The 25239-nt window shown below is 41.1% G+C and overlaps 1 gene segment (V, D, J or C); it reads left to right on the forward strand.

The window, feature by feature from the left end:
• The first annotated feature begins 2657 nt into the window (after nt 1–2657).
• LOC102390394 lies at nt 2658–3552 on the forward strand. The segment is given in 2 exon segments: nt 2658–2997; nt 3106–3552. Coding segments are annotated over 2 exon segments (360 nt in total).
• The last annotated feature ends 21687 nt before the right edge of the window (nt 3553–25239 follow it).

Consider the following 25239-nt stretch of genomic DNA (forward strand, 5'->3'; position numbering starts at 1 on the left):
AGGCAAACCATTCAATGTCACGGTAATCCAAGCCTATGACCCTACCAGTAATGCTGAAGATATGAAGTTGAACGGTTCTATGAAGACTTACAAGACCTTTTAGAACTAACACCCCCAAAAGATGTCCTTTTCATTATATGGTTGGAATCCAAAGGTAAGAAGTCAGGAAACACCTGAATTAATAGGTAAATTTGGCCTAGAGTTTTGCCAAGAGAACGCACAGGTCATAGCAAACACCTTCTTCCAACAACACAAGAGAAGACTCTACACATGGACATCACCTGGTGGTCAACACCAAAATCAGATTGATTATATTCTTTGCAGCCAAAGATGGAGAAGCTCTATACAGTCAGCCAAAACAAGACCGGGAGCTGACTGTGGCTCAGATCATGAACTCCTTACTGCCAAATTCAGACTTAAATTGAAGAAAGTAGGGTAAACCACTAGACCATTAAGGTATGACCTAAATCAAATCCCTTATGATTATACAGTGGAAGTTAGAAATAAATTTAAGGGACTAGATCTGACAGACAGAGCACCTGATGAAATATGGATGGAGGTTCATGACATTGTACAGGAGACAGGGATCAAGACCATCCCCATGGAAAAGAAATGCAAAAAAGCAAAATGGCTGTCTGAGGAGGTCTTACAAATAGCTGTGAAAAGAAGAGGAGCGTAAAGCAAAGATATAGGCTTCTGAATGCAGAATTCCAAAGAATAGCAAGGAGAGATAAGAAAGCATTCCTCAGCGATCAATGCAAAGAAATAGAGGAAAACAATAGAATGAGAAACACTAGAGATCTCTTAAAGGAAATTAGAGATCCCAAGGGAACATTTCATGCAAAGATGGGCTGGATAAAGGACAGAAATGGTATGGACCTAACAGAAGCAGAAGATATTAAGAAGAGCTGGCAAGAATACACAGAAGAACTGTACAAATAGAGCTTTACGACGCAGAATATCATGATGGTGTGATCACTCACCTAGAGCCAGACATCCTGGAATGTGAAGTCAAGTGAGCTTTAGAACGCCTCACTATGAACAAAGCAGGTGGAGGTGATGGAATTCCAGTTGAGCTCTTTCAAATCCTGAAAGATGATGCTGTGAAAGTGCTGCACTAAATATGCCAGCAAAATTGGAAAACTCAGCAGTGGTGACAGGACTGGAAAATGTCAGTTTTCACTCCAGTGCCAAAAAAAGGCAATGCCAAAGAATGCTCAAACTACTGCACAATTACATTCATCTCATATGCTAGCAAAGTAATGCTCAAAATTCTCCAAGCCAGGCTTCAGCAATATGTGAACCGTGAACTTCCAGATGTTCAAGCAGGTTTTAGAAAAGGCAGAGGAACCAGAGATTAAATTGCCAACATCCGCTGGATCATCGAAAAAGCAAGAGAGTTTCAGAAAAATATCTATTTCTGCTTTATTGACTATGCCAAAGCCTTTGACTGTGTGGATCACAATAAACTGTGGAAATTCTTTCTTGACCTGGGACACTATTAAAAAAAAGATAGAAAAGGAAATGAATAAAACAACCATTTTAGGATGAAGAAACGAAACATTCCACTCTATGGAAGTGTATTTTAAATAACCACTCACCTGAATGAGCAACATCCTTTGTTAACCAGAAGGCTTTCTAAGAAGCTGCTTATTTCCTTTCTATAGTCTTCATATCCCTATGGATATTGAATAAAGGAGAGGAATTTGAATAAAAGCAAAGGGCAAAAATCTCTTCAGGTTGTGAGAAGCTATGAAGACTGTCTCAGAGGCTGCGTGGGACATGACCTTCCATCAGTTCCCATGGAGCCCACTAGGCGGCGCTGGTGCACATATAAATGCTACTGTATGAAAGTCGAATGGCCACCAAGCTTCTGTTCTCTTCTTTTTCAAGTAAAATCCCATTAAAATCTGTATAAAACCCTCAGGTAGAACTACTAAGCCCTCATTACTAACATATGGGACAGTCTCAGGCTATAAAATGAAGATAGGTACTATCCAAAAGCCTGAAATGTGGGAAACCTGTGTTCGATCCCTGTCTTGGGAAGACCCCCTGGAGAAGGGAATGGCTACCTACTCCAGTATCCTTCCCTGGAGAATTCCATGGACTGTATAGTCCATGGGGTCACAAAGAGTTGGACAGGACTGAGTGACTTTCACTTTCACTATCCAAAAGAGATCATCTCCAGATGCAATTTTGGGTCTTTCTAGACCCAGTTTCTTTTGGTTACAGAAAAATATAAACGAGATTTTCCTTCCATATGTATTCCAGAGATCACCTTGGATGCAAAGAGTCAAACTTTGATGAATATTGTAATTTACATTGTAATTTTTGTGCCTTAAAAATATGCATTGCTCATCTACCATGGGCTCTAAGATTTTATGATCATTATTTTTAATATATTAGCATAGCATTATATTACATGTAATAAGTTCAGTGTACTTTTTTGGGGGAACCTATCACTTTAGTTTGAATGATGAATCAGGCTCCTCCCATCATTGCGAGACTCTTTCTGGCACCATTAATGAGGGAAGCAAGTTTCTTAAATGATTAATGCCTTCTTACATGCACAGCTGTGGTGACCTCTGAGAGGATGTGTGTGGGCTCAGTTGCTAAGTGCTGTCGGACTCTTTGTGACCCCATGGACTTGTAGCCTGCCAGGCTCCTCTGTACATGGGATTTTCCAGGCAAGAATACTGGAGTGGGTTGCCATTTTCTCCTCCAGGGCATCTCCTTTTTTAACACTCCCTACTCAGAACAAAGTACAGATGAGGTTATTAAATAGCCTCAGAATTGTAGTGATTCTTCTTGGTTCACAGATTCTGACTGATGATGTCATGACACAGAAGAAAATGCAAAAAAGGCAGCCTATAATCAATTCCTGTGAGTGTCACACTTGAGGTAACTGGCCTGAGACAAGCCTCATTTTGGCCATGGCTTTGCAGAGCACTCTGGAAGCAGTGTGGCTGGGTCTCCTCCTCAGCTCTCTCTGGAAGGGTGAGTAAGCCTTTTCACCACCTGGTCTTGGTAAAATGTATGCCTTTGTTTTAAAATTTGTTTTAAATTTCAAAGTCACAACCTTTTTTGTTTGTTTATTTCCTGTAGTTGCAGGGAGCAAGGAGCAAGTATTTCAGTCTCCTACTGTGGACTCTTTGGAGGGAGCTGTGGCAGAAATTTCCTGTAATCACTCTATATCCAATGTTTATGGCTTCTTCTGGTACCTTCACTTCCCAGGATTTGCACCAAGACTCCTCATTAAGGGCTCAAAGCCTTCTCAACAGGGACGCTACAACATGACATATGAGAGGTTCTCTTCATCACTGCTCATCCTCCAGGTGCAGCCGGCAGATACGGGGGTTTACTATTGTGCTCTGAGGCACACAGAAGCAGGGCCTCCATGAAGAGCTGAACAGAAACAAGGAGAGGTCAGAGCATTTGCAGGATGTGGAAGAAAGATGAACAGTAAGTGCTTCCCCTCCTACTCGCAATTCAGCCTTCCCCCAAGCTTTTCCATTTGCACTATCAGAAAAATCATTTGAGTCCAAAACACTATATATAATGGGCTTCCCTTGTAGCGCAGCTTGTAATGAGCCTGCAATGCAGGAGGCCCCAGTTTGATTCCTGAGTCTGGAAGATTCCCTGAAGAATGGTTAGGTTACCCACTCCAGTATTCTTGGGCTTCCCTGGTGGCTCAGATGGCAAAGAATCTGCCTGCAATGCAGGAGACCTGGGTTCAGTCCCTGGGTTGGTAACATTCCCTGGAGCAGAACAGCAATACTCTTGCCTGGAGAATCCTCATGGACAGAGGTGCCTGGAGGGTTACAGTCGTTGGGGTGGCAAAGAGTTGCACATGACTGAGTAAATAAGCACAGCGCAGCACACCAATATATATACTAAAAGTACACAGGGAAATAAGTTTTTACGGAGTCCTTCAATAATGGTTTTGTGAATTCATGTTTAAAATTGTCTTTTGGATAACTGAAACACTTTTGATCTGTTTCCTTTGAAATATGCCTGGATTATTTTTGCTTTTCCTTGTAAAATGGCTGATTCTTTACCACTGAACCACCTGTGTCTTAAAAAAAATTCCCGCAAAGAGAATGAATCTTGCTGATAATATGTAAAATGAAAATGCAGAAAGCAAGAACAAAATAGCAGAGAGGAAGAGTCATGTCCACTCTGCTATTTTCTTCTTGCTTTCTGCATTTTAAATATCATTTGCCAGCTTCACTCTGTTTCTGGGAACTTTTTTAAAGACACAGTTGGCTCAGTGGTAAAGAATCTGCCTGGCAATGCAGGAGACATAGGTTCAATCCTGGGTCAGGAAGATCCCTTGGAGTAGGAAATAATAACCTGCTCCGGTATTGCCTGGAAAATTCCATAGACTTAGGAGCCTGGAGGACTATAGTCCATGGAGTTTCACACACATTTTGTAAAGTGTACTTTAGTTAACATTCGATAGTATAATTAGCTGAAAGGGAACAAATGAGTGAATAGCTACTACCAACAGCCCTGAGTTTGAAACCTCAATCCTTCTCTCAGGATATTTTATGTATTACAGTTTGATATATACACTAAGCGAGGATGCCATGGTCAATTAGTATATGAAATATTAGTAAAACTCAATCTTATTCCAAGTTTTTAAACCTACAGAACATACCGTATAAGTTGTAATATATTCTTCCCATATCTTTGTTAAATTATCTTTGTCTTTTTACCCAGATCTTTCTTTCCCACTTTAGAGACTAAAGTCCTAGGACAGATCAGTCATTCCCTTTTTTTTTTTTTATCAGAAGTCTCTGAATTAACCTTAAATGCTTCTGCACATCAAAGGAAACTATTAGCAAGGTGAAAAGACAGCCTTCAGAATGGGAGAAGATAATAGCAAATGAAGCAACTGACAAACAACTAATCTCAAAAATATATAAGCAACTCCTGCAGCTCAACTCCAGAAAAATAAATGACCCAATAAAAAAATGGGCCAAAGAACTAAATAGACATTTCTCCATAGAAGACATACAGATGGCTAACAAACACATGAAAAGATGCTCAACATCACTCATTATCAGAGAAATGCAAATCAAAACCACTATGGGGTACCATTTCACACCAGTCAGAATGGCTGCTATCCAAAAGTCTACAAGTAATAAATGCTGAAGAGGGTGTGGAGAAAGAGAACCCTCTTACACTGTTGGTGGGAATGCAAACTAGTACAGCCACTATGGAGAACAGTGTGGAGATTCCTTAAAAAACTGGAAATAGAACTGCCTTATGATCCAGCAATCCCATGGCTGGGCATACACACTGAGGAAACCAGAAGGGAAAGACACATGTGTACCCCAGTGTTCATCGCAGCACTGTTTATAATAGCCAGGACATGGAAGCAACCTAGATGTCCATCATCAGATGAATGGATAAGAAAGCAGTGGTACATATACACAATGGAGTATTACTCAGCCATTAAAAAGAATACATTTGAATCAGTTCTAATGAGGTGGATGAAGCTGGAGCCTATTATACAGAGTGAAGTAAGCCAGGAAGAAAAACACCAATACAGTATACTAACGCATATATATGGAATTTAGAAAGATGGTAACAATAACCCTGTGTATGAGACAGCAAAAGAGACACTGATGTATAGAACAGTCTTATGGACTCTGTGAGAGAGGGAGAGGGTGGGAAGATTTGGGAGAATGGCACTGAAACATGTAAAATATCATGTATGAAACGAGTTGGCAGTCCAGGTTCGACGCACGATACTGGATGCTTGGGGCTAGTGCACTGGGACGACCCAGAGGGATGGTATGGGGAGGGAGGAGGGAGGAGGGTTCAGGATGGGGAACACATGTATACCTGTGGCGGATTCATTTTGATATTTGGCAAAACTAATACAATTTTGTAAAGTTTAAAAATAAAATAAAATAAAAAAAAAGTGCTTAAATCAAAAAAAAAAAAAAAAAAAAAAAAAGTCTCTGGAGTTTTGTTAAAAAGAGTAGGTTTTTTTGTCCCCTGCATTCCAGAGTAACTGAATCATAGTTTGCAGGGATGGGACCCAGAAGTCTGTATTTTCTATAAATGTCTCTCTGGAAATTCTATTGCTCATCCAAGTTTGATGTGAGAATCTCAGGTTCAGTAGCTCAGAACTTGAGGCTTTAGTCACTATTTTCAACTTTTGTGTGCGTGCTAAGTTGCTTCAGTTGAGTTGACTCTTTGCGACCCTAAGGACTGTACCCTGCCAGGCTCCTCTGTCCATGGGAGTCTCCAGGCAAGAATACTGGAGAGGGTTGCCATGCCCTCCTCCAAGGGATCTTCCTGACACAGGGATCAAACCTGTGTCTCTTATGTCTCCTGCATTGGCAGGTGAGTTCTTTACCACTAGTGTCACCTGGGAAGCCCGTTCTCTGCTTTTCAGTTCAGTTCAGTTCAGTCACTCACGTGTCTGACTTTTTGCGACCCCATGAACCACAGCACGCCAGGCCTCCCTGTCCATCACCAAATGCTGGAGTCTACCCAAACCCATGTCCATTGAGTCGGTGATGCCATCCAACCATCTCATCCTCTGTTGTTCCCTTCTCATGCCTTCAATCATTCCCAGCATCAGGGTCTTTTCAAATGAGTCAGCTCTTTGCAGCAGGTGGCCAAAGTATTGGAGTTTCAGCTTCCACATCAGTCTTTCCAATGAACACCCAGGACTGGTCTCCTTTTGGATGGACTGGTTGGATCTCCTTGCAGTCCAAGGGACTCTCAAGAGTCTTCTCCAACACTACAGTTCAAAAACATCAGTTCTTCGGCACTCAGCTTTCTTTATAGTCCAACTCTCACATCCATACATGACCATTGGAAAAACCATAGCCTTGACTAGATGGACCTTTGTTGACAAAGTAATGTCTCTGTTTTTTAATATGCTGTCTAGGCTAGTCATAAGTTTCCTTCAAAGTAGTAAGCATCTTTTAATTTCATGCTGCAATCTCCATCTGTAGTGATTTTGGAGCCCAGGAAAATAAAGTCAGCCACTGTTTCCACATCTATTTGCCATGAAGTGATAGGACTGGATGCCATGATCTTAATTTTCTGAGTGTTGAGCTTTAAGCCAATTTTTTCACTCCTCTTTCACCTTCATCAAGAGGCTCTTTAGTTCTTCTTCACTTTCTGCCATAAGGGTGGTGTCATCTGCATATCTGAGGTCATTGATAATTCTCCCAGATCTTGATTCCAGCTTGTGCTTTCTCCAGCCCAGTGTTTCTCATGAGGTACTCTGCATATAAGTCAAATAAGCAGGGTGACAATAGACAGCCTTTATGTACTCCTTTTCCTATTTGGAACCAGTCTGTTCCATGTCCAGTTCTAACTGTTGCTTCCTGACCTGCATACAGATTTCTCAAGAGACAGGTCAGGTGGTCTGGTATTCCCATCTTTTCAGAATTTTCTCTGTTTTTAGTAACATCCAAATTGTATAGACATATAAATTGATATATGTTTGTGCCACTCCTTTAAGCATATTCTGTTTTGGATGATTGCTTGCTTAAAACTGTGTTAATCTTGCCTTTTCAGCAAATGAAATATCTGAGTATGAGCCACGTGTGCGTCTTCTCCATGAGTTCTGCACGTGTGCTCTTGCTGCTCCACAAACAGGGAATAAGCCCACAGCCCCTCATTGCTTTGGCAAGCAAGAAGAGACAGAGAATTCCTTTTGTTGATATAGGAAGTTCTTTTCAGATCATTGAGGAGTGAAATATTGAAAACCCTACTTTTATGTTGGTGTTTTGATTCTATTGTTTAAACTGTCAACAACTAGTCTTCTTGCCAGATTTTTTCCAGCTTACATGTAGAACACTAAAGGTGTTCTTACCCAAAGGAGAAGTGGGACAAGAATGAAATAAAAGAAGGGGAAAATACAGCTGATGAGAGAGCATTTATGAAGAAGAGCGCTCAGTGACAGCACAGTGTTAAAAGCATCATGAAGCTCTTAGTTCGATGGTGACTTGTGAAACATTCACAGGAGAGTAAAATGCCCTGTACTCCCAAATCCTGGAAGTTTGTACGTATATAGAAATTTCCATTTTTTTTTGAGTTTTACTGCTCATAAAAAATTCCTGGTTGAGAAAGCTATTCTAAGGCTCCTGAGACTAAAGGTGCCCAGCAGGGCTGAGACTAAACATGGAGAGTCCAATCCAGTGGGTGTAAAGCTGTCCAAGGTGTCCCTAGATTGATCTGCTCTGCCTGCTGCTTGTCATATCCGCATTGCTGCTAAGGTTTTCTTGGGGTCAGTAGCTCATTCAGTTCTTTAAATGTCTGAGGACCTCCTAGAAGCAATGATGTAGGGGCTGCTTTGATGAAGTGGCACATACATATGAAGTCAGTATTTGGTATACACCCAGTTAAAAGATAGCCTCTAAAGGTAAGTGGCACCTAAGAATATGATTGTATATCTTTATCAGGATAATGAAATTACTTTCCAATATTGTAAGGTATTTTTAAAAAGTAAATGATCAAAATTGAAATTCTCAATGTGATTTATGCTTTTACAGTCAGAAAAGAATGGGTTAAAAGCTTTGTTCCGTTTCTTTAAGGATGGCTTGAATAATCTAATATTCCTGAACTCCTAATATTTTCACCTGTAAAATATTAGGAGGAAAAGTAAGTCAAGAAATGTAATGGGCTTAACCTTTCGCTCACAGTAGACAGTTGATGAGTAATACCCTCATCAGTCTCATAAAGCACATAAGAAGAAGAGCTAGTGAATCTCTTTTGTTCTATTCTGAAAGCTCAGTTGATGCCCTAGGAATCCTTTGGATGTGTAGCCTCTTAAAGGTTTAGTTCATTTGTGTCTCTTGGAATTGATTATTAAATAGTTGAAGGTAAGCACAATGAGTCACTTGCACTATCTAGGCATAGTTCTACACGCTTTGTATGCTGTATCTGTATAGGAGAGGAGAAGTAGAGATTAGGCAATTACCTGGAAAATTTAGTTATGGCACCAAAGTTTATATTGGACTATTGTTTTGACTTATTTATCTTGCTACATCAATCAAAGTGCTGTATAGATATGTCTGAGCAGACATTTAGGATAAACCCACATTTTGCCTGATTGATAGGGGAACCCTAAACCCAAAGTCAGGGAACTGGATGTTCTCTGTTCTCCTCTCCAAGTCTACTCTCCATCCTGCTCTACACCCAGGAGGCTGACTTCTGTGCACCTGTCTTTTTTGCTTCTAGTTTGGTTTGGCCCAGTGGGAGCCACTGGCAGGAAAGAGTGGTCAGCCTGTTTGTATTCTGTGATCTTTCCTTTCCTGTGCTGAAATCCACAGGTCCTTTGGTCCACCTCAGTTACAGGTCTCCCAGGCTGGGATAATTTCTTCCTCCTCTGTCCCTTCAAGCCTAGGAGTGGTGAAGCCTTCTTACTGTTGTTGGTGCCAGCGTGCTTTACCTTCTCTTGGGGATTTCCCCTAATCCTGCACATGTATTTAAAAATATTCCTTTCTTTAAGCTCTTCCCAATCATTCCTCTGGAGATGACTGCCAGTGCCTTTTAAGATACAACACTAACACTTAAGCTCTAGACAGAAAGAGAAGAAATTTATTCTATTTTCCCATTCATCATAGGCTTCTTTGGGACTTGAAGATTATTATTTAAAGATAACTTACATATTTCAAAGAAAGACATTATAATAGGGTCAAGGTTTCAATTAGTGAAGTATGAGATCCTTAGCAAAGCTTTGAGAAATAGCTATGTTCCACATTTTTTTCTGATTCAAAGCAAAGAGATTTTCTATTCTCTTTCTAAATTGTGTGGTTCCTTTAGATATTACTTAAAGGAAAAATAAGGAAAAATCAGAGAAACAACTCCTTTATACTGATACTTGCTTATTTTCTTTAAGTTTGACTCTATTGAATAATCACTCTGCTGGTACTGTGGCATTGTTTTAGTGTAAAACTTTAGCCTGTCTTCCCCTTAAAATTAACTCTTTGTCATCATAATACCTCAAGCTTAGGTAACCATCAACTTTTAATCTATGTGTATTTTATCTGAAGTCTGTTTGGAGTAGTCTCTCTGTGTGGAAAATTTCTATTTTTGCAAACCTTCATAGAGTTTTTAAGCTGTAAATTCTAGTGTTTAATAGGACAAATACTTATAACAAGTTTATAACACCATCCCTTCTTTTTTCTCTCTAAAAATGTTAAAAGAGAGGGTTCAAGTTCTTGTATGACTATTTAAATATCATAGGGAGGGGTCCCACCACCCAACCAAGAGAAAAACTCAAGTTACATTGTGGTCAAAGAGATTTAATTGGAAATTGACTCTAAATTATTTCTAAAGAGACAAATAAGCTCATTCTTACCATTCATCTTCTCTTGCCTTACTCTTCCCTTGTTTTGTTTTTTCTTTTCTCTCACTTTTCTTTCTCTCTCCATTCAATGCTATGCTTTCCTGCCTTTTCTTCTATTTGTTTCCCCATCCTATCAAAATATGCTTTTCCCTTCTGGGCCTGTATTATCTTGAGAGAACATAAACCATTTAAACCACTCAGGATGAATTTTTTCCCGCTTTGTTTCACACAGTCCATATTCTTCTCCTTGAACACCAATGGAAAATGTAGACATCCAGAGGACTGGTCCTGTGATAAGTCCTGGAAGCCCCAGGGGGGTATGTGTGTGTGCATGTGTGTGCGTGTGTGTGTGTGTGTGTGTGCGCGTGCGTGCATGCGCGTGCTCAGCCGTGTTTGACTCTTTGTGACTCCATGGACTGTAACCCGCCAGGCTCCTCTGTCCATGGAATTTTCCAGGCAAGAATACTGGAGTAGGTTGTCATTGCCTCTTCCGCAGGATCTTCCTGACACAAGATCGAACCTGAGTCTCCTGCATTGGCAGGCGGATTCTTAAGCGGCTCAGCTACTAGACTGGGAAGTCTCCTGATTCTAAGTGGGCTCTAGGGGGCGCTGCACTGTGCCGTTTGTCTTTGAGTGCAGGAGGTGCTGCAGTCTTGCTTCTCACGGAGGACTGAGGGAAGAGCTTGCTCTACTGAGAGAAGATACAGGTGCCAGGAAGCACCAGGGGCCATTTTTAAAACGCTGTGCTCGTGGAGAACATTGTCTCTAGGGGTGGTGCCATATCTCCAGCAAAGGTGAGCTGCAAAAGAGCCCCCATCCAGCCCAGCTTGAGCCATGGCCTCAGCACACATCTGGACACTTGGGATACTGTTTACACTCAGTGAGTGATATTCCCTTCCCGTTTTGCACTTGTATTACCCGCTTACGTTCTTTTTCAGAAGCTTCAGTGATGAGCGTTACTTTACAGGTGGACTGAGCTCAGTCGGTGACTCAGCCAGAAGCTGAGGTCCGTGTCGCGGAAGGGGATCCAGTGACTGTGAAGTGCACCTATTCAGTTTCGTGGAGCCCTTATCTTTTTTGGTATGTCCAGCATCGCAATCAAGGTCTCCAGTTCCTTCTGAAATACATCGGAGGGGACAGCTTGGTTAAAAGCAACTATGGCTTTGAGGCTGAATTTAACAAGAGCCAAACCTCTTTCCACCAGAAGAAACCATCTGTTCTCGGGAGTGACTCTGCCTTGTACTTCTGTGCTGTGAGGGACACATTGGTGGAGGCCGCAGGGAGAGCTGAATACAAACCCCTGAGCACAGAAAACCATGCTCCTGAAGCCTTACTATCCCTCCACAAGGTGGCGGTGTGGCTCTGGGATTTGTCCTTCATTTTAAGTTTTTGTTTTTTTGTTTTTTTTTTTTTTTTGGTAAAGCCACAAAATTTGTTCATTGGACAAGTATATGTTGAAATAAATCCTGTGTGCCAGCTACTCTGCTGAGCACTGATCATAAAGAGGTGAAAGAAACCATCCTTGATCTGCAGATGCCAGATGTGATCCCAAACATTTGTGAACCCCTTTAATTCTCACAACTCTTCTCATGAGCTTCACTTTGCCGTTGAAGGCATTCAAGCTCAGAGAAGTTATGTATCTTACTGAAGTCACAGAACTGCTCAACAGTAAATTGAAACCCAGGCAGCCTACCTCTCAGGTGTGTAGTCTAACCACTCCACTTCTCCTCAGCCTATAGGCTCCTCCAGGCATGAGACAGATTTCAACAGTGGTGTAGCCCTCATTCCCAAAACAGTCCCTGTTAATAAAATGTGTTGGTTGTAGGAATGAAAAATAAACGGATAACTCAAAACAGTTTGGTAAGTGCTCAGACAGAGAAGTGCATAAAATGCTATGTGACAAAAGGAAGTAGAGGTAATTTGACTCTGAAGGAAGGAGAGAGGAAGCAAGTGAGACAGAATGTGAGGAGGATTCAAAACAATGCAGGATTTAAGTATGTCGTATAAACATGTAGGCCGATTACATCTCCTGTGCTCACATCTTCTTACCTTAACCTTGTGAACGACTGGACTCAATGCCTCTCTTTATTTCTCTTTTCAACTTAGAACCTCCCAGGAAGGGCTCTGGTTGACTGAGTGTGAGCCAGATGCTGTTCCCTGGACAACTTGTGGTGGTACTAGGGTTAGCCCAGCTTTGCTCTACATTTGACCAATTAATTAGTGGTGTCTGGGGGATGATTCTGCAAGAAATTAGCAGCTGCATTTTGAACCATATGATTCAAAGGAGTATATCCCAAAAGAAATTAGTTTTTATGTCGAGACTTACATTTCTTTATTTTTTCCAAATGGATAGACATTCGTAGGAACACTACTTATTGAAAACTTCACTTTTGCTCCATCAATTTGGGATACTGCATTTATAGTATACTAAATTCCTATATATATCCAGGGCTATTTTTGGATTCTATTCTTGATGGGGATAACTCAGCCCAACATGATTACAGTCCCTGCAAAGAGCCATTCCTCGACTACCCCTTGGGCTTGGGTTGTGTATACACTGGTGGAATATCTACATCAGGGAAGAAGGTCCTTAGAAGAAGCACATGCAGACCTTAAAAGTGGATCTGGGGAATCCTTGTGTGCAGGGAATCCTGGGATCTGGGTAACCAGAGCAAGATCTAGAAAAGATATATCCTTGGCTCAGTGGACTTCTCAGAGGCAATGATGTGGGAGGTTGGCTAGGGAAGAGCATTTTATAATAGAGGACTAGGGAAGGGCCATTGTGTGCTCAGGTCTATATTCCCCACATTTACTGAGGTGGTGGCTGCTGGTGCTGCTGCTAAGTCCCTTCAGTCGTGTCTGACTCTGTGTGACCCCATGGACTGCAGCCTTTCAGGCTCCTGAGTCCATGGGATTCTCCGGGCAAGAGTACTGGAGTGGGTTGCCATTACCTTCTCTGACTGAGGTGGCTAAGAGGGAGCAAATAAGTTTCATTAGACATTCTGTTTTGTCATTTGGTCCTGGTAATTGGCTTGTTTGACCTTGAGGAGAAAACTTAGCTTAGTATTCTTTTTTTCCTTTACTGGAAAAATGTTCTGGAAAATGTTCCTTATTACCAGGTAACTTTTAAGTAAAACCAGACATTCAATGGAGTTTTTATTTATAATATTCATTTTTATCTTCTCTTTTATCTCATTTTAAGGATGCAATGGAAAAAGGACTAAGCATAAATTATATTTTATGATTCTTCTTCTTAGTAACTATGTCAGAGTGGATCAGCCATTTACAATCTATGTGCCTCATCTCCTAAATCATAAAATTGAGATAATTGGAAGGACTGTTGTGAGGATTGTTGTACATATATGTTGGACCCTGAGTAGAAGTGGGTTTTGAGGGAGGCATAGCAATCAGTCACCTCTATGGACTGAAGATGATGCTGTGAAAGTTCTGCACTCAATATGCCAGCAAATTTTGAAAACTCAGCAGTGGCCACAGGGCTAGAAAAGGCCAGTTGTCATTCCAGTCCCAAGGAAAGGTAATGCCAATGAATGCTCAAACTACTGCAGAATTGCACTCATCTCACACGCTAGAAAATTATGCTCAAAATACTCCAAGCCAAGCTTCAGCAATACGTGAACTGTGAACTTCCAGATGTTCAAGCTGGCTTTAGAAAAGGCAGAGGAACCAGAGATCAAATTGCCAACATCCTCTGGATCATGGAAAAAGCAAGAGAGTCCCAGAAAAACATCTATTTCTGCCTTATTGACTATACCAAAGCCTTTGACTGTGTGGATCACAATAAACTGTTGAAAATTCTGAAAGAGATACGAATACCATATCACGTCACCTGCCTCTTGAGAAACCTGTATGCAGGTCAGGAAGCCACAGTTAGAACTGGACATGGAACAACGACTGGTTCCAAATAGGAAAAGGAGTACGTCAAGGCTGTATATTGTCACCCTGCTTATTTAACTTCTATGCAGAGTACATCATGAGAAATGCTGGGTTGGAAAAAGCACAAGTTGGAATCAAGATTGCCGGGAGAAATATCAATAATCTTAGATATGCAGATGACACCACCCTTATGGCAGAAAGTGAAGAAGAACTAAAGAGCCTCTTGATGAAAGTGAAAGAGGAAAGTGAAAAAGTTGGCTTAAGCTCAACATTCAGAAAACTAAGGTCATGGCATCTGGTCCCATCACTTCATGGGAAATAGATGGGGAAACAGTGGCAACAATGTCAGACTTATTTTTTGGGGGTCCAAAATCACTGCAGATGGTGACTGCAGCCATGAAATTAAAAAGACGCTTACTCCTTGGAAGGAAAGTTATGACCAACCTAGATAGCATATTCAAAAGCAGAGATATTACTTTGCCAACAAAGGTCCGTCTAGTGAAGGCTGTGGTTTTTCCAGTGGTCATGTATGGATGTGAGAGTTTGACTGTGAAGAAAGCTGAGCACCGAAGAATTGATGCCTTTGAACTGTGGTGTTGGAGAAGACTCTTGAGAGTCCCTTGGACTGCAAGGAGATCCAACCAGTCCATGCTAAAGGAGATCAGCCCTGGGATTTCTTTGGAAAAAATGATGCTAAAGCTGAAACTCCAATACTTTGGCCACCTCATGCGAAGAGTTGACTCATTGGAAAAGACTCTGATGCTGGGAGGGATTGGGGGCAGGAGGAGAAGGGGACAACAGAGGATGAGATGGCTGGATGGCATCACCAACTCGATGGACGTGAGTCTGAGTGAATACCAGGAGTTGGTGATGGACAGGGTGGCCTGGTGTGCTGTGATTCATGGGTTTGCAAGGAGTCAGACACGACTGAGCGACTGAACTGAACTGAACTTATACTCCTGTGGTGACCCAGATCTCTTGAACACAAAAAAGGTTTTTCAAAGGAGAATATATGTTATATAACATAATTATTAGTACCATATAGTTGTTTTCGAAGGCCACTGTGACAAAATGTGTGCCTTCAACAACAGAAATTTGTTGTCTTGAAGTGGAGAATCAAAGTCCATGATTAAGGTGTCAGCAAGTCTGGTTCCTTCCAAGCCTGTGAGAGAAGGATCTGTTTCAGGACCCTCTCTTTGGCTTGTAGATGGACAGCTTTTCTCTGTGTCTCTTCACGTTGTTTTCCCTTTATTAGTCTCATCTCCTTTTTTATAAGGACACCAGTCATACTGGATCAGAGTCTACACACATCTAGTTTTAACTTGATTATTTCTCTAAAGACCACTCTCTAAATAAAGTCACATTCTGAAGTTCTAGGAATTAGGTCTCTGACATATATTTTGAGTGGGTGGGGGTGATGGGAAGAGACAAAATTCAGCCCATCACAACACAATCATTAATGATTACTTTCATTCCAAAGGCTGCAGGTTAGAAAAGCCTCTAATGTTTCTTCCTTTTATTGTTTGATACATTAATAATCTCCTAAGTCAGTTAATAGATGGCAACACAGAAAAATCAAGTTCTATTTGCTGTTCTGAAAAAGTAGGATCATTGTTTTGGTCTTGTGGTATTTCCTATGTTAAACAGTTGTATTTATATAGAAATATGTAATTTAGAAAGAACCTTATTATGGAAATTCTTTATTAAGTAAAATTAATTAATTAACCTCCACAATTGATTAATTAATCTACATAATCTGTTATAAAGGGAAGAAACTGCTTCTGAGACAATAAGTGATTTGCATAAAATCGCACAAATATCACGTCCAGTAAATTGCTCGCAACTGGTTTGTCTGGATCCTCATTCAGAATGTTTCCCATTGCCTCAGATAGACCCCATGGTCCACGTGATCAAGCGAAACTATTGGCTTCTACCTTTAACAAAGAAATATAATGGGCGGTCCATAAATTGCATGGATCTGAGACCTACTTACTCCTGTGAAACATTTCTTCTGTCCAAGTATATTTACCACATGGGGTCGCTGTTGCAACGAGCTGATTCTAAAATGTGACCTTTTTAGGTTACTTCTGTACAAGGTGTTCTGGTATGTTTAACTTCCTCATAAATCCATGTTTCTTCTCCACCTGGTACTGAAGGGAAGGTGATGATTCCATACTTGGTATTTCATATATACTGTGTCAAAATGGTACTAGGAGTCTTCAGCACTCATTGATCTTTTCCGTGAGAAATTGAAAAAGTCACTTATTTAGAATACTTTCAAGAATTTTAGACCTGGAAGAAGTTTTTCCCAAATATTTTCTAGTTATTTTCCTTTCCCATATTAGATGAGCAAAGGGCTCAACATACCATACTTTTTCCACATTAATGTGAGTATTTAACATGTTTGGATTATTGGAATTGGCTGATTCAACTAACATTAAGATGTATTTTGGATTTAGATCTTTTTCAGAGTTAAAAAAATTCTTTCTGTTACTGTTACTGAGTTTATATTGGGTATTTCTTTTTTTTTTTTTTTTTGGCTGTGGGATCTTAGTTCCCCACCCATACACCCTGCAGTGGAATCTTGGAGTCCTAACCGCTGGACTGCCAGGGGATTCTCTACTGGGTATTTCTTGAAGGAAGAGTGAATGATCGATATATACATTAAAAATAGTCACATATAGTATAATTCCTACACAAGTGCTTTCTACTGGTCATGGTTCTTTCCATGTGCTTTAGAAAAGAAGGAAAGGAATGGGAAGCAATTGCAGTTCACTGCTGACTGTTTACAACAGGCTGACTCTGAAGTAGGTGTTAGTGTCCCAGTTTTACAGATGAAGAAACTGAGGCTCCAGGAGAGAGTTGCCCTTGGTCACAAGGTGGAAGAGCTGGGATTTGGATTTAGGTCTTTCTTGACTCTGAATTTGTTCCTTTTCTTCTCCTCCACTCCCTGTTTTGGTGACTGATTCCACATCAAATGTCTTTTCCTAGCCAGTCAGTCAGAGAAGGCAATGACAACCCACTCCAGTACTCTTGCCTGGAAAATCCCATGGACAGAGGAGCCTTGTAGGCTGCAGTCCATGGGGTCGTTAGGAGTCGGACACAACTGAGCGACTTCACTTTTACTTTTCACTTTCATGCATTGGAGAAGGAAATGGCAACCCACTCCAGTATTCTTGCCTGGAGAATCCCAGGGACAGTGGAGCCTTGTGAGTTGCTGTCTATGGGGTCGCACAGAGTTGGACACGACTGAAACGACTTAGCAGCATCAGCAGATAGTCAGTAGGGACTAGAGTGGTGTCCGCTTCTCTGTTTAATATCTGTTAAGTGAGTTTGAGTAGCAGATATAAGGTGTGGACTTAGTGTGATTACAAAAGGACACCAGGGTGTCAGGAGATGAAAGTTCCAGTTCAGATGGCCTCATTTGCTCTTTTGTGGAATAAGATTAAGATTTCATTTCATCTTACATTGGAACCATGGGGGATTTCTGGGCATGAATGACAGTCTCAGATGGATTATTCTCAGAACTCCATGAATACGAGATTGACTACAGTGGATGAGCACCTTCTTGAACTGTGGAAAATCGATGAAGAATAAGGAGCCCAGTGGATTCTATCCTTTGAAATATTTGTTTCATTTAGACTTAACCTTTAGATGGTTCAGTACAATTCAGTTTAGTCTGTCAGTCATGTCCGACTCTTTGCGACCCCATGAATCCCAGCACTCCAGGCATCCCTGTCCATCACCAACTCCCGTAGTTCACTCAAACTCATGTCCTTTGAGTTGGTGATGTCATCCAGCCATCTCATCCTCTATCGTCCCCTTCTCCTCCTGCCCCCAATCGCTCCCAGCATCAGGGTCTTTTCCAATTTGAGTCAACTCCTCCTATGAGGTGGCCAAAGTATTGGAGTTTCAGCTTCAGGATCAGTCCTTCCAAAGAACACTCAGGACTGGTCTCCTTTAGGATGGACTGGTTGGATTTCCTTGCAGTCCAAGGGACTCTCAAGAGTCTTCTCCAACACCACAGTTCAAAAGCATCAATTCTTCAGCGCTAAGCTTTCTTCATAGTCCAACTCTCACATCCATACATGACCACTGGAAAAATAATAGCCTTGACTAGATGGACCTTTGTGGGAAAGTAATATCTCTGCTTTCTAATATCCTCTCCAGGTTGGTCATAACTTTCCTTCCAAGGAGTAAGCGTCTTTTAATTTCATGGCTGAAATCACCATATGCAGTGATTTTGGAGCCCCAAAAAGTAAAGTCTGACACTGTTTTCACTGTTTCCCCAATATTTCCCGTGAAGTGATGGGACCAGATGCCATGATCTTAGTTTTCTGAACGTTGAGCTTTAAGCCAACTTTTTCACTCTCCTCTTTTACTTTCATCAAGAGGCTTTTTAGTTCCTCTTCAATTTCTGCCATAAGGGTGGTGTCATCTGCTTATCTGAGGTTATTGATATTTCTCCCTGCAATCTTGATTCCAGTTTGGCTTCTTCCAACCCAGCGTTTCTCATGATGTTCTCTGCATAGAATTTAAATAAGCAGGGTGACAATATACAGCCTTGATGTACTCCTTTTCCTATTGGAAACTAGTCTGTTGTTCCATGTCCAGTTCTAACTGTTGCTTCCTGACCTGCATACAGGTTTCTCAACAGGCAGGTCAGTTGGTCTGGTTTTCCCATCTTTTGAAGAAATTTCCACAGTTTATTGTGATACACACAGTCAAAGGCTTTGGCACAGTCAATAAATCAGAAATAGATATTTTTGTGGAACTCTCTTGTTTTTTCCATGATCCAGTGGATGTTGGCAATTTGGTCTCTGGTTACTCTGCATTTTCTAAAACCAGCTTGAACATCTGGAAGTTCAGGGTTCACGTATTGCAGAAGCCTGACTTGGAGAATTTTGAGCATTACTTGACTAGCGTGTGAGATGAGTGCAATTGTGCGGTAGTTTGAGCATTCTTTGGCATTGCCTTTCTTTGGCACTAGATTCAAAAGTGACCTTTTCCAGTCCTGTGGCCACTGCTGAGTTTTCCAAATTTGCTGGCACATTGAGTGCAGCACTTTCAAAGCATCATCTTTCAGGATTTGAAATAGCTCAACTGGAATTCCATCACCTCCACCTGCTTTGTTCGTAGTGATGCTTTCTAAGGCCCACTTGACTTCACATTTGAGGATGTCTGGCTCTAGGTGAGTGATCACACCATCGTGATGATCTGTGTTGTGAAGCTCTTTTTTGTACAGTTCTTCTGTGTATTCTTGCCACCTCTTCTTAATATCTTCTGCTTCTGTTAGGTCCATACCATTTCCTTCCTTTATCCAGCCCATCTTTGCATGAAATGTTACCTTGGTATCTCTACTTTTCTTGAAGTGATCTCTAGTGTTTCCCATTCTGTTGTTTTCCTCTATTTCTTTGTCTTGATCGCTGAGGAAGGCTTTCTTTGCTCTCCTTGCTATTCTTTGGAACTCTGCATTTAGATGCTTATATCTTTCCTTTTCTCCTTTGATTTTCCCTTCTCTTCTTTTCACAGCTATTTGTAAGGCCTTCTCAGACAGCCATTTTACTTTTTTGCATTTCTTTTCCATGGGGATGGTCTTGATCCCTGTCTCCTGTACAATGTCACAAACGTCCGTCCATAACTCATCAGGCACTCTGTCTGTCAGATCTAGTCCCTTAAATCTATTTCTCACTTCCACTGTATAATCATAAGGGATTTGATTTAGATCATACCTTTTCTTTAATATCTCTTAATTTTTTCTGCATAAACTAGTCAGATTAGATTTTATTGAATTGCATGTGAAAATCTCACTGATTAAAGGGAGGTCTTGATAAAACATTTTGCTTTATAAAGCTAATAAAAGAGTATGGTAGTATTAGTGTTATAGAAACAACTAGATCAATGATATAAAATATAAAACTCAAGAACAGAGCAAATTCATAGGTAACATTATATATAATAAACATAATAAATCATATGTGTGGGAGAAAGGTGGGGTATTTTTTAGATGGTGTTAGGAAAACTGTCCTTCTCTATGGAGAAAAATAAAGCTGCATTTCTCCTACACTATATATATATATATACACACACACACACACACACACACATACATAAGGGGATGACAGAGGACGAGATGGTTGGATTGCATCACCGACTCAATGGACATGAGTTTGAGTGAGCTCTGGGAGATGGTGAATGACAGGGAAGCCTGGCATGCTTGAGTCCCTGGGTTGCAAAGAGTAGGACACGACTGAGTGACTGAACAACAGCATCCTGATTGATACATATCCCAAAGAAGTTCTTGCATAGTTAAGGGGAAATACAGAAACATTTATCACTGTGTTGATGAAAATTAGAGGCAACCTTGGAGTCCATCACTAGGGGATTGGATAGGTAAATGTGGAGGAAGCCCATGGTAAGACATTTTGCAGTAGTTAGAAGCTGTGAACCCAAAGTACGTACCCAGTAATCTGAAAAGAGTTTTAAGTTATCTATAGCTGTAGACCACTTGGCTTCAAAGAAGAAGCTGCCTGAACCCTTAATCAGTGATTTGTATAACTGTATTTTCTTTGTGTTACCTTTTATGTTCCATTTCTCAGAAAATTCAGAGCTCTAATTAATCATAGTAGGTTTTTTGACATATTAGTTTTTTGACTAAATGAATCTGTGTCCACTTGTCTTTGAGTCCTCTATTTTAATTTTACAGCCATACTGAAATTCTGTAATTTATTTGGAAGCTTTTTGTGGTCATTTCAGTGTTTGTCACTCAATCATGTCTGACTCTTTGCAATCCTATGGATCATAGCCTGCGAGGCTCCTCTGTCCATGGGGTTCTCCAGGCAAGAATACTGGAGTGGGTTGCCATGCCCTCCTCCAGGGGATCTTCCCAACTCAGAGATCGAACCCATCTCTTATGTTTCCTACATTGGCAGGTGGGTTCTTTACCACTAGCACCACATGGGAATATCTATGTATAAATAAGAAGTCCTAAGTGATCATCTTATCATTATTAAAGAATCTCCCAGTAAAAAAAGAAAAAAATATTGGGGAAGAAACTACTTTTTTCCTGACCTCAGTTCAGTTCAGTTCCTCAGTCCTGTCCGACTCTTAGCGACCCCATGAATCGCAGCATGCCAAGCCTCCCTGTTCATCACCAACTCCCGGATTCTACCCAAACCCATGTCCATTGAGTCGGTGGTGCCATCCAGCCACCTCATCCTCTGTTGTCCCCTTCTCCTCCTGCCCCCAATCCTTCCCAGCAGTGGGGTCTTTTCCAATGAGTCAACTCTTCCCATCAGGTGACCAAAGTACTGGAGTTTCAGCTTCAACATCAGTACCTCCAATGAACACCCATGAGTGATCTCCTTTAAGATGGACTGTTTGGATCTTCTTGCAGTCCAAGGGACTCTCAAGTGTCTTCTCCAACACCACAGTTGAAAAGCATCAATTCTTTGGCACTCAGCTTTCTTCACCGTCCAACTTTATCATCCATACATGACCCCTGGAAAAACCATAGCTTTGACTTGCTTTGTTGGCAAAGAAATGTCTCTTCTTTTAAATATGCTATGTAGGTTGGTCATATCTTTCCTTCCAAGGACTAAGTGTCTTTTAATTTCATGGCCGCAATCATCATCTGCAGTAATTCTGGAGCTCAAAAAAATAAAGTCTGTCACTGTTTCCACTGTTTTTCCATCCATTTCCCATGAAGTGATGGGACCAGATGCCATGATTTTAGTTTTCTGAATGTTGAGCTTTAAGCCAACTTTTTCACTCTCCTCCTTCACTTTCATCAAGAGCCTTTTTAGTTCGTCTTCACTTTCTGCCATAAGGGTGGTGTTGTCTGCATATCTCAGGTTATTGATATTCCTCCCGGCAATCTTGATTCCAGCTTGTGCTTCTTCCCACCCACTGTTTCTCATGAGGTACTCTGCATAGAAGTTAAATAAGCAGGGTGACAATGTACAGCCTTGACGTACTCCTTTTCCTATTTGGAACCAGTCTGTTGTTCCATGTCCAGTGCTAACTGTTGCTTCCTGACCTGCATATAGGTTCCTCAAGAGACAGCCTCAAGGGGCTGCTTTGCTGGAACAGCTGTGAAGAGATACCCCATGTCCAAGGTAAGAGAAACCCAAGTAAGATGGTAGGTGTTGCAAGAGGGATTCAGAGGGCAGACACACCGAAACCATAATCACAGAAAACTAGCCAATCTGATCACATGGACCACAGCCTTGTCTAACTCAATGAAACTAAGCCATGCCATGTGGGGCCACCCAAGACAGATGGGTCATGGTGGAGAGGTCTGAGAGAATGTGGTCCTCAGGAGAAGGGAATGGCAAACCTCTTCAGTATTCTTGCCTTGAGAACCCCATGAACAGTATGAAAAGGCAAAGAGATAGGACACTAAAAGATGAACTCCTTGGGTAGGTAGGTGCCAAATATCTTACTGGAGATCAGTGGAGAAATAACTCCAGAAAGAATGAAGGGATGGAACCAAAGCAAAAACAATACCCAGTTGTGGATGCAACTGATAATAGAAGCAAGGTTCAATGCTGTAAAGAGCAATATTGCATAGGAACCTGGAATGTTAGGTCCATGATCAAGGCAAATTGGAAATGGTCAAATGGGAGATGACAAGTGTGAATGTCAACATTCTAGGACTCAGCAAACTAAGATGGACTGGATGGGTGAATTTAACTCAGATGACCATTATGTGTACTACTGTGGGCAGGAATCCCTTAGAAGAAATGGAGTAGCCATCATGGTCAACAAAAGAATCCGAAATGCAGTATTTGGATACAATCTCAAAAATGACAGAATGATTTCTGTTCATTTCCAAGGCAAACCATTCAATATCACTGTAATCCAAGCCTATACCCCAACTAGTAATGCTGAAGATCTGAAGTTGAATGGTTCTATGAAGACTTCAAGACCTTTTAGAACTAACACCCCCAAAAGATGTCCTTTTCATTATAGGGGTTAGAATGCAAAAGTAGGAAGTCAGGTAACACCTGGAGTAATAGGTAAATTTGGCCTAGAGTTTTGCCAAAAGAACGTACTGGTCATAGCAAACACCTTCTTCCAACAACACAAGAGATGACTCTACACATGGACATCACCAGGTGGTCAACACCAAAATCAGATTGATTATATTCTTTGCAGCCAAAAATGGAGAAGCTCTATACAGTCAACAAAAACAAGACCGGGAGCTGACTGTGGCTCAGATCATGAACTCCATACTGCCAAATTAAGAGTTAAATTGAAGAAAGGAGGGAAAACCACTAGACCATTCAGGTATGACCTAAATCAAATCCCTTATTATTATACAGTGGAAGTGAGAAATAGATTTAAGGGACTAGATCTCACAGACAGAGTGCCTGATGAACTATGGATTGAGGTTCATGACATTGTACAGGAGACAAGGATCAAGACCATCCCCATGGAAAAGAAATGCAAAAAAGCAAAATGGCTGTCTGAGGAGGTCTTACAAATAGCTGTGAAAAGAAGAGAAGAAAAAGCAAAGGAGAAGGGAAAGATATAAGCATCTGAATGCAGAATTCCAAAGAATAGCAAGGAGAGACAAGAAAGCCTTTCTCAGCGATCAGTGCAAAGAAATAGAGGAAAACAACAGAATGGGAAACACTAGAGATCTCATCAACAAAATTACAGATACCAAGGGAACATTTCATGCAAAGATGAGCTGGATAAAGGACAGAAATGGTATGGACCTAACAGAAGCAGAAGATATTAAGAAGAGGTGGCAAGAATACACAGAAGAACTGTACAAATAGAGCTTCAGGACACAGATAATCATGATGGTGTGATCACTCACCTAGAGCCAGACATCCTCGAATGTGAAGTCAAGTGGGACTTAGGAAACAACACTACGAACAAAGCCAGTGGAGGTGATGAAATTCCAGTTGAGCTATTTCAAATCCTGAAAGATGATGCTGTGAAAGTGCTGCACTCAGTGTGCCAGCACATTCGGAAAACTCAGCAGTAGGCCACAGAATTTGAAAAGGTCACTTTTGATTCTAGTGCCAAAGAAAGGCAATGCCAAAGAATGCTCAAACTACCGCATAATTGCCCTCATCTCACATGCTAGTGAAGTAAATGCTCAAAATTCTCCAACCCAGGCTTCAGCAATACGTGAACCGTGAACTTCCAGATGTTCAAGCTGGCTTTAGAAAAGGCAGAGGAACCAGAGAACAAATTGCCATCATCCACTGGATCACGGAAAAAGTAAGAGAGTTCCAGAAAAATATCTATTTCTGCTTTATTGACTATGCCAAAGCCTTTGACTGTGTGTATCACAATAAACTGTGGAAATTCTTTCCTGACCTGGGAGACTATTTAAAAAAAGATAGAAAAGGAAATGAATAAAACAACCATTTTAGGATGAAGAAAGGAAACATTCCACTCTATGGAAGTGTATTTTAAATAACCACTCACCTGAATGAGGAACATCTTTTGTTAACCAGAAGGCTTTCTAAGAAGGTGATTATTTCCTCTCTATAGTCTTCATATCCCTATGGATATTGAAAAAGGAGAGGAATTTGAACAAAAGCAAAGGGCAAAACCATCTCTTCAGGTTGTGAGAAGCTATGAAGACTGTCTCAGAGGCTGCGTGGGACATGACCTTCCATCAGTTCCCATGGAGCCCACTAGGCGGCGCTGGTGCACATATAAATGCTACTGTATGAAACGTGAATGGCCAGAAATCTGTTCTCTTCTTTTTCAAGTAAAATCCCAGTAAAATCTGTATAAAACCCTCAGGTAGAACTACTAAGCCCTCATTAGTAACAGATGGGACAGTCTCAGGCTATAAAATGAAGATATTACTACTACTAAGTCGCTTCAGTCGTGTCCGACTCTGTGGGTACCCATAGACAGCAGCCCACCAGGATCCCCCGTCTCTGGGATTCTCCAGGCAAGAACACTAGAGTAGGTTGGCATTTCCTTCTCCAAAAAAATGAAGATAGGTACTATCCAAAAGCCTGAAATGTGGGAAGCCTGTGTTC

This window comes from Bubalus bubalis, chromosome 11, assembly GCF_019923935.1.
Source record: "Bubalus bubalis isolate 160015118507 breed Murrah chromosome 11, NDDB_SH_1, whole genome shotgun sequence".
NCBI lineage: Eukaryota > Metazoa > Chordata > Mammalia > Artiodactyla > Bovidae > Bubalus > Bubalus bubalis.